We start from the raw sequence: 10659 nt of genomic DNA, 5'->3' as shown, positions 1-10659 counted from the left end.
TCCTACAGTCCTGTGACTGTGACTCAAACCACACTATGTCCTCTGTATGCCTCTGCTGTGTTGGCTATTATTTTGGAAAATTAAATAGTGTAAGCATGTGTTAAAAGTTTAATAACGCAATTATTTCTCACAACAACTACATACGACGTTCAAAATAGCCATCGCCACGGGTGTACCATAGTTTATCATTATGAGTTATGACTTGTGATATCCTTAGGCAATCGCTTCGCTACGCTGTCTAGAAACCAAAAATGTATGTTTCTTATTAGCTATGCTAAATACTTTTATTCACCTCTCAACTCTGAATATAATAATAAAATTACGGCTTAATTACATCATCATTTTATATAATATAATAAAGTGTATCATCAGACAAAAACATATAGATTATACGCTCTTTTAGTTATTATTAAGTATCCTATACAATAAGACATAAGTTATGTATCATCTTTCTTTTTTTTTTAAATAAATAATTTTGACTATTTTAAAAATCAATTTATACTATAAAATCATAAATTATTCTTGCTACGAATATATAAGTGTAAAGTACCAATTTGCGTGTTTTTTATTTATTTTTTTTATTTTAAAATAGATTATTGTAATTTACATTAGGCATGATTAGATAATACTTAATAGATGTTGTAGCTTTGATGCGATAGCTGATAAGGTGAATTAGTTTTTTAATGATGTTTTTTTATGTAGCTGTAGAGTGTAAAAACGATAACTTTTTCCTGTAAACTGATTTACTCTATTGTACCTCTATAGATTCGAAATCGTATGCAGATGGTACTTCGATGGGTCAAAAATCAACACCTTCATCCTTTAAACCGGAAAAAAATTTAACGGTTTCAAATGTCAACTTTGATATGCTATATCTTCGCGAAAAACGGTCGGATCGAGTCGAAATTTTTATAGAACATATTTAATTAGGTATACGTCTAAACACATATTACTTTAAACCCTAATTTCGACGCACCCCGCCACCGGGGTGAATTTAGGATTTAAGAGATGTTAATTAGTCTGAATAAATGTCTAAATAAGTAAACATTTTTTATAAAGAAAAAAGCCCACCGTGGACAATATCCCATTGTAGATTTTGAAGGCTATTATGAATTTATAAACTTGAAATCTAGAATATGACCTGTTATATAATCACAAAATAATGTACCAAATAAAAAAAAAATGTCCTATTTGATTAGTTCTTGCGTTGTATGTAGTTAGTTTCATTTCATATAACTATATAAGTGAATGAGAATCTGACTCGTATATGATCTACGTTTTGAAAGATGTCCCACTTTCACTCACTTTGTAGTCGGTCCTTATAATAGTAAGGTTATTATTATTTAGAATAATATCAATGACACCCAGACCAATACGCTGTTGTTTATTGCTGAATTTGTTCCATGTCTTATAATATATAAATACTTGTGTGTATCGTGTGTAATAGTAATTACATAAACAAAATTATTAATACTTTAATAGTTAAATAAATATATTTTTCTGTAACAATCTACTTCTAACAATTTTTTGATTCGCAATATAATATATTTGTGTACTATCTACTTAAATGAAAGTATAATAATTAAACAAGAAAGTTGAACTTGTTGTTTTATATAATCATGCTGTTTAATATTATAACATTTTGATAATGCCAAAACATAAATCATCTATCATTAGGAGTGCATAATATATGCAACTCGAAAACAGGCCGAAACATATTCTGACTGTTTGATCATTTGTACTTTGGCTAGGTACAAGCAACCAGTCTTAATGTCTTAAGATGAGCGCGAAATGTAAACAAATAAAAAAAACACATTGTGGTTAATAGTGTTGAACGTTGTAACTTCATAAAATCAAAACAACAATAATAATAATAGGTATTATTTTACATTACGACTTTATGTATATTTAATTGATCCGTTATGGAATGACATTTCCAGTTTTTCAGCGTGAACTTAATTAATCGAACAATGTCCATACAGATAATTCGAGTTTATTGTTAAACTTGATCGAAAATCGGTAAGTACGTTAATATTATTTTGATGAATAGTAATTTCAAGGCTGTTTCGAATAAATTGTAGATCAACAAACACAACAATATACTTACCTGTGCTCGTATGTCCGTGCTTCAACGAATTTCGATACTATAGCTGCTTGTTTTCATGTGATCCAGGATTTAAATATTATAAATATAGTGGCACACACATACACAAATTTTCGGCGTCTACTATCTACAACAATTATCTAAACGCAATTTATTCAATTTTTTTGCCAACGCACTGAGCCCCGTTTACTATTCCTTATTCCAATAACGTTTTATCGGCGAACAAGTATATTTTTATGGGACATCCTTTTTTCTAAGGCTTTAGTCCATATAACCAGCCAAAACCCTTGAAAAATTTACATAAGCACAATTCATTTCAGCTTAACCGGCGTCCGAAAAAGTTCTAGAACTTTTTCAACAAATTCAATTATTAATAGTCATCTTTGGAACAGGTATGTAAATGTTCCATAAAAACAGTTAAATAAACGTTTCAAGAAAATAAATATTTCCAGAATAACAGTAGCTATTGTTTAAAAGTTTAAAATATATAAGCTCTACCGGAACAATATTAAAAAGATAATAGAAATAAAAGATAATATCTTCCTTTAGAGGATTGGAAGTGGGCATTTTTAAGAAGTTTTATATAGGCAATGTTTCAGAAAAAAGTTATTTTAATGCATTTCGACCAAGTTAAAAAATAATTTTCCGACTAATTTTTATAAACTTCAAGGAATTATTTTTAATTTATACAATTTTGTCTATGAGTAAAAGCTATTTTGGTTTATTTTAGACCTAAAAGCCTGACAAAATTACGCCTACATAGAATGATCAGATTTTAACTTTATAAAGAAATTCGAGTTCTATAACTACTTTACTTGATTGGGCAGGAAACCGATTATCATTTAAAAAATTCAGTTTCTTGTAATTAAATAAATTAAATTTCAAAATTTTTCAATACTAAAAAATAATTTTTTACATAAAAAAGCAAAAAATCCGTTTCCGACATTTCTTTTTCAAATAAACCCCTATACCTAAATACTCCTTAAAAAATAGAGGATATAACTTCCTCTCGAATTCGATCCTAGGTTTTAATCAGAATACTAATACTTGATTTTCTGCACAAACTAAGGTAATGTCTTTTTATGATCCCAAACAATTATCTTAGTCGGTTAGAGTTTTTCCGAATTGCTGTAATAATTATGGATATCCGAGCTATGATCGTAATATTATCAAATTTACTTTTTTAAATTTGTTACTATTTGCATTGTTGACGGGTTAATATTTTTGTTAATAATTCAATTAATTTGAATTTAAAATAAAAAATTGACGGGTTAATATTTAAAATTGTATAATGCCTCGAGAACATTGAGAACATTTTTAATTCGTTTTCATTTTAAAATAAACCACACAAATTTACCACTAGCCCACCCGGGGCAGCTCAGGAACCCCCTCGTTTGCGTCACTGGTTAGTGATACCTTATAAAACTACTCCCAAGCCAATAGAGCAAAAAAGTAATTTTGCAAGCAAATCCTAAAGTACACCGCCAGTCTGTATTAGGGTCTACCTTAGATGAAGGGGGAGGAATCCCTTATTGTTCTGTCTTTGATGAATTTTCGACTAAACGCCATCATAGTAGGTACATAATATATATATATATATATATATGGTATCTATTATATAAAGTCCAACCGAAAACTTTGTACCCCACGTCTTGGTGATACAGTAGGTAAATCACTTACCCTGCACTTGAGTGAGTGTGTAAATTGTTCGAACGGGGAAAATCAATTACATAAAATTTTGCTCCCAGGTCGACATAACAAACAGTCTTGATGTTTTTATATTGCATTGCTTGTATTGTAATATTATTATTATGTGCAACCTTACTGCTATTGGTACGGTCCGGGGTGTGTCGACAACATGAATAAACAATAAGTGCTCTAGTCCTGTGTGTGTTACCTAAAAACACGTGATCCAACAGACTCCCACTCTCATCCTTCGGGACACGTGACACATTGTTTACCGCATGTCCTTATCCAATATTCTCTCCTCCGCCTCCGTACCATTGCTTTGGAACTTCTACCCGGTCGGTTGCTCGTTTACTATTTAAATGCCTTACCGGCGGTCGTTCAATCTCACAAGTCCAAACCGTGTTCTTGTCGCCGGTAGTTCCAAGTATGTCCGTTTAGCATGCACTTAAATAACTTAATCTACGTATCCAGGTAAATATCCAGGCCTAAACAAACATCAAATAGTGTGCACCGGTAAAAACCTATACATAGTCGGATCATTTTTTTCGGTTAATACATAGGGACACGATGAATGCCATACTATTTATTTGTTTGTCAACTATTTATTTTGTTATTCCTGCTGTACACATTATTATTTGATCGTGTCTCTATATTAACCGTGATGATCATAGTAGGTCCAATTGTAGTTTTTACTGGAGCACACTAAGATATCATGCTATGCACGATATGAATGGTATGGAAACTGACCGTTGTTAACAAAATATTTCAGTTTATGTCTTACCGAGTACCAATAGTACTTTAAACATGTCGGTCGGCGTGCACTGGTATAGGCATGGGTTACGGCTACACGATAATCCGGCTTTGGTAGAAGCGGCAAAAAGGAGCAGCAAGCTCATCATTATTTTCATATTCGACAGCATAAACGAAGGTAAAACTAAATAATATAACAAAAAAAACCGCATATTAAACCGGGTCGTTAATATCAAGAGTCGACTTTTTATAGTAACATAGTCAGTAAATGTACGATGAATACACTATGAAATTAAAACAATTTAAAAGTCAAGTCAAAGTAAATAATTCGATTTGGGAACAAATTTACTTTACCGGACAACATTTTTTTGCGATTTTTAAGATATATTTAAGATAGCAATTTTATTAAGAATAATTTAACATTAACATAATGATTTAACATTTTTTTTTTAAATATCCATTAGAAAAAAAGTTATTTAATTTGTCAAATCTTTATTGGACACTCTGTATATTTTTAACCCGTAGAGCATTCCATGTATTGAGTTTAGTGGCTTAAGCCTTAGACTAAACTCAGTTTGCCGGATTGCCTCAAACGAACTAACGGGTCGTTTGGTTAAATAATTATCTAAGTTAATTTAAAACTAATTGCCCAAGCTCAACTTAAAGCATTGCATACGCAGGCCCAATTTTTTTTGCTTAGAAATTTTGCATATTTTCTAGATACTTAATCAAGTAACATCTATATAGTGTTTTTATTTAAGTAAATCTATCTATGTAAAGTCCCTTCTCTAATTTCAGCACTACAATATTGTTAGCGGTGTCTGAACAATAAAATTGTCATCGTTAATTAAATGTATTTTTTTTTTAAATAAATATTTCTAGATCCCGAGCTAACCGGATACAACCGTATGCGTTTCCTACTGGAAAGTTTGAAGGATTTAGATGAAAATTTAAAATCGAACGGCGGACGTTTGTACATTTTGCAAGGTAATGCCGTGACGATTTTCAAAATAATACAACAAGAGATCGGTCTGGACTTGATAACATTCGAACAGGTAAACAAATCAATTAAAAATAATTCACTGTCAATGTAATACTTATTATTTTATACGCGTCTTTCTGCCTGGTCATACAATCAGGATTGCGAACCCATTTGGAAGAGTCGAGACGAATCGGTCAAGGCGTTTTGCGAGCAAAACAATATCGAATGGATTGAAAAGGTTTCTCACACGTTATGGGACCCGAAACTGATCATCGAAAGAAACGGTGGGACTCCGCCATTGACTTTTGAAAATTTTCAAGTATCTGATGCATTGTACTTTTGAAGTCCTTCAATTAAAGTTGCAATCGGCTAATATTTTTTTTTATCGCCTAGATAGTTGTAAGCAGAATTGGTCAACCCCCGATACCCGTGCGCGATGTCGATTGGTCATCGGTTAATTTCCAGACACTCTCGTCGAACATTTTGGACCAATTTAATAAGGTTGATAGATTCTCACGACCGGTTGGTTCGTTTGAGGTAACGAGCCAATGTTTTTTTTCTCCACAGGAACTAAAAGATCTAACGCCGGAGTACTTTAATATGTATCCGGAAATACCGGAGGTGCGTAATCCGTATAACCGTTGGTACGGGGGCGAAACTAAGGCTTTAGAGCAACTACAGAACCGTCTGGAAGTCGAAACAGACTCGTTCATCCAAGGGTTTTACTTGCCAAACCAAGTCGTTCCCGAACTGTTGGTGCCACCGTCCAGTATGAGCGCCGCTATACGCTTGGGATGTGTCTCGATCAGGAAGTAAGTGCTAAAAAAAAAGAAACGGCCGAATTCTTTTTAAACGAATCCGCAATTATTATCGTCCGGCAGATTCTACTGGGAGTTGTCGAATCGGTTCACGCAGTCGTTCGAAACAAACTTGCTGCCCCAATACAGCGCCACCAGTCAGCTGATCTGGAGGGATTACTTCTACGTCATGTCGGTGAACAACGACAATTTCAACAAAGTAGAAGAAAATCCGGCTTGTATAGCTATAAAGTGGAATGACTTGGACCAAGGCGACAACCGAAAGCTTTTGGATTGCTGGAAAAACGGTAAAACCGGATATCCGTTTGTCGACGCCGGGATGAGACAATTAATGCAGGTATTTTGCAGCACTTGACTACATTTTAAAATTTAATACTCGAAAATCGGTCAAAACCGATTATCGCGCAATCTAAATAAAAGAATTATTGTTGAAGGAGCCGGGAGGGCTTAAACACCGAAAAATATTATTAAGCCCTGCAATGTAAACACAATTTTGGGGTTGTAATTTCAAAAAAACTTTACACACAATCAAGCTCCTACTATTATATCACCTGGGTTTTTTAACACTCAAAATAATGTACTAATAATTCCATTGTAAAAAATTTCTCGATATCAGAAAAGTCAGCTTTATTATTTCCAATTGGGTCAGAAAAGTTTTGATCTAAAAATGTTTGTTAGTTATTGCACAATAACACACATATTACACACGCACAAATTATCTACAATGTATTAGGGTATAAAAAAAACCTATCAACTTTCTATCTCATATATATTAAGAGAAAATTGAAAATTAAGCGTTATAAAATCATAACATACTGACTTTCTCCTGTATATAACCGTATATTGAAGCGATGACAAATATCTATCTTCTCATTATTAGTGTTACACAAAAAGCTCTTAAAGTTATCAACGTCAAATTTGTATTAATTTCAATTACCACACTTTTTAAAAAAAGTAAAAATAATATTTCGTATAAAAAAAACATATTTTATTCGACGATCGTCTTTATACGGGTATAAATATATAAATGCGTCTACTTGTCTTTTTGTAACCTTAAATTATACCATATTGGACAAGTGACAAAAACTCTGGATGAATAAATAAATAAATACTAGTATGTTAGACCAACGGGTACAAGTGGCTATTTTTAAATTTATATATATACAATAATTCCAATATTAGGAAGGATGGATACATCATGCGGTGAGGAACGCGGTGGCGTGTTTTTTGACTCGAGGAGATCTCTGGATAAGTTGGACCGAAGGGTTGAAACACTTTTTGAAGTATTTACTGGACGCTGATTGGGCGGTTTGCTCGGGAAATTGGATTTGGGTTTCCAGTTCGACCTTTGAACAGCTGTTGGACTGTCCTATGTGCGTGTGCCCGGTCAACAATGGTATGCGATTGGACCCATTGGGCGAGTACATAAGGTACATAATATTAAGATAAAACGGTATTTACATTATTGCAATAAAAAAACCCGAATTACGATTGTTCGCAAGGCAATACGTTCCCGAGCTGAGAGGATTACCCGGCCGTTACTTGTACGAACCGTGGAAGTGTCCCAAAGAAATCCAAGAACAAGTCGGTTGCGTTATTGGCACACATTATCCTGAACGTTGCGTCAACCATCAAAAAGTGTCGAGCGAAAACAGAAAAGTAAATTGAAATTTTGTTATTTTTTTTTTACAGCATTAACTCTCCAAATGCATATTTCGAAACTTAAAGTGCTGAGAACCAAAAGGTACTACAAGTTTTTGTACCTTTTACAGAAGAGCAAAAATAAAAATTGTTCTCACGGATTTCTAGCTTTAGCTGAAAATCTTGTAAAAATGTTTTTTGAAAATTATGTAATGTTTTTTTTTGTCCCTCCGATTTTAGAAAATGCAAAAACTAAGATTTTCATTGATGAACGAAGGCCCCGTGCCACACTGTCGTCCGGCGAACGCGGCTGAAGTGCAAAAGTTCATGTGCTTGAGCAACAGTTGTATGCAAGAATTGATGGCAGACTTACACAGCGCGTACACCGGCATGCTATATTAAAATTCTCATACGAGTCTTTCGTGTTTTGGTTAGGTTAGGTTAGATTAGGTTTCGGTACAACTATCGCCACCAAAACAATACCGTACTTAAATGTTTAAGTGACTTAGACACCCAGCAAAAGTCTAGTTAGTCTTATAGTTATAATAAGTATACATGCACGTATCTCAATAGTAGTAACCATTTTAGTTTATGCAGTTAGTGTTAGTTTTTTTTTTAAATAAAAAATTCGCTTATTCTCGGGTGTTAGGTTTATTTTTATTTGTCGTTACAAATCATAATATTATTAAAGATTGAACGAGGTCAGATAGAAAACAAACACAAATATTATATAGTCATATAGTATTAAATAAAGTATTATGACACTAAATTTTAGTGTATACTATATGACTATGTACTATATGTAGGTGTAGTGTACCTACATAGTACATAGCTATAAAAGCACTTACTCGACAGAAAAACATAAAATTCGCTATTATATACGGATCTCATTAACTAAACCAATATACAGACTAGCCCTTCCCTTTCCCACAATAAAAAAGAAATTAAACATTAGAACTACGTAGGCAACTCAATCTTTTAATGTAACTAGCATAACTTGGAGAGTGTGAACAAAACTATTTCCTTACATAAATTATATTAGTCTTTGTATAAGTTTGTTCAACTATCGCGATAAAAATAGTTTTTATACTTGTCATTAATAATTGTGTGAAACTATTTTTTTTTTTTATTATAATTTATTATTTTTATGTCTTATTTACGAAAAACATATTATTAAATAACTCTAATACAAAATAGTAAACTTTTATAAATATAATAACGTTATACCTGTATAACTAATAACTATAACATTATAGCTTTTATATATTATACTGAAGGCTATAGTTGTTTTATGAATAGATTACACTTATTAAGATTTAAGGCCAAATTTGAAAGTACTATTAAGTTATTTTTTCAGAATAAATTATATTACATTTTGATTATACACCATTTAGGAATAATCTTCGGTGAATGATTCGTAACGTGACCTTAATTATTTTATTTGAAATGTTTTTACTCGAAATTGCGGCGATTGTAAACTGCGCCCAAGGCACAGGTAAACACAAAATCATACATGTTAACTGCGCCCAAATTCTTATTAAGTGGAAAAAGGTGACATGTAAACTGCGTCCGAGTTCTTATAATGTGGAAAAAGCCAAAAGGTGACATGTAAATTGCAATGAAAACAACTTAGTTCGTTACACCCATATAATATATACATCAAATAAAATTAGAACAAATAATAAAATTAGGTCAAATAAGATAATAAGATATTGATATCAACTGGCGTTTCACCGCTAATATATTAATAATTAAACTTTGTAATTTTTCACGTTTTTGTTTTGTTTTAGAATTTAGATATTTAAAAGATTCATTAATACTATTTAATTTAATGTTTGTTTCTATTTGAATTTCTTTTAACTTTTCTATAAACATAAAAATATTTGGATGAGTTGTATAAAGGTAGGATTCAAATGAGAATGGAATGACTCGCATGCATTAGTGGTTAAAGTTGGCTGCTTGAAGCTTGAGCCCATATTTTAGGTGGATACTGAGCTTCTTCTACTAAATAATTCGCAAATCGTGTCACTCTTTCGTCGTCGGGCTTAGACTTCATAAAATAATTTACAAAATACTCAGATACACTTTCTGGGCTTAGAAATTGTACACCGTAGCATTAAACTAACCACCTTCTAATATCACTGTTCTTATCTTTATAGTCAATACTCGAACCATTTTGTTGAATATTTCTAACTTGCCGTCCTTACCAGCACTAATTCCGCCCGCTAATAAAAACTCGTCTTAGGCATTGGTAATTTATGCAATTTGATAAAAGTGGTAGCAACCCTAAAATATTAATATTCCTGTGATTTTATTGATTCGGGCGCTGTTTGCATTTCATACCGATGATATGAAGCTGGGCGCAGTTTATATGTAACCTTTTTTTAACCAAATTATAATTGGGGCGCAGTTCACCTAAAACAAGGTAATTTGGGCGCAGTTTACGTATGCCGAGAAATTGAGATGGGGTTGCTTTTTAATATTTTCAATTGTGTTATTGTTTAAGTTAAAACAAAAATATACATTTATATATCTTATTTATTTTTAAATAACCAAAATTGTCACCTAAGAGTTGGCAACTCAATATTGTAGGAGTTTATAATTGTGTGACTTAAAACAAAATATAATCATTTCTCTACGAGATTTTTGCACGATTATTTTTTAATTTCCTCGAT

The 10659-nt window shown here is 32.2% G+C and overlaps 1 protein-coding gene across 1 annotated transcript; it reads left to right on the top strand.

Moving 5' to 3' along the window:
- Positions 1-4225: 4225 nt before the first annotated feature.
- Positions 4226-8620, top strand: LOC126844601 (cryptochrome-1-like). The gene is made up of 10 exons (XM_050582901.1): positions 4226-4264; positions 4563-4721; positions 5426-5598; positions 5683-5844; positions 5919-6026; positions 6093-6337; positions 6407-6680; positions 7526-7773; positions 7846-8002; positions 8225-8620. Exons 2-10 carry the CDS (start codon positions 4598-4600, stop codon positions 8384-8386), a joined length of 1653 nt encoding a protein of 550 aa, XP_050438858.1. The 5' UTR covers positions 4226-4264; positions 4563-4597; the 3' UTR covers positions 8387-8620.
- Positions 8621-10659: the final 2039 nt, after the last annotated feature.

Source organism: Adelges cooleyi, unplaced genomic scaffold, assembly GCF_023614345.1.
Source record: "Adelges cooleyi isolate 19-005CV unplaced genomic scaffold, UGA_ACOO_1.1 ACOO_flye_CR_arks_rails_tigmint_CR_PRNA_651, whole genome shotgun sequence".
NCBI classification, from domain to species: Eukaryota; Metazoa; Arthropoda; class Insecta; order Hemiptera; family Adelgidae; genus Adelges; species Adelges cooleyi.
This window is presented reverse-complemented; position numbering and strand designations above follow the sequence as displayed.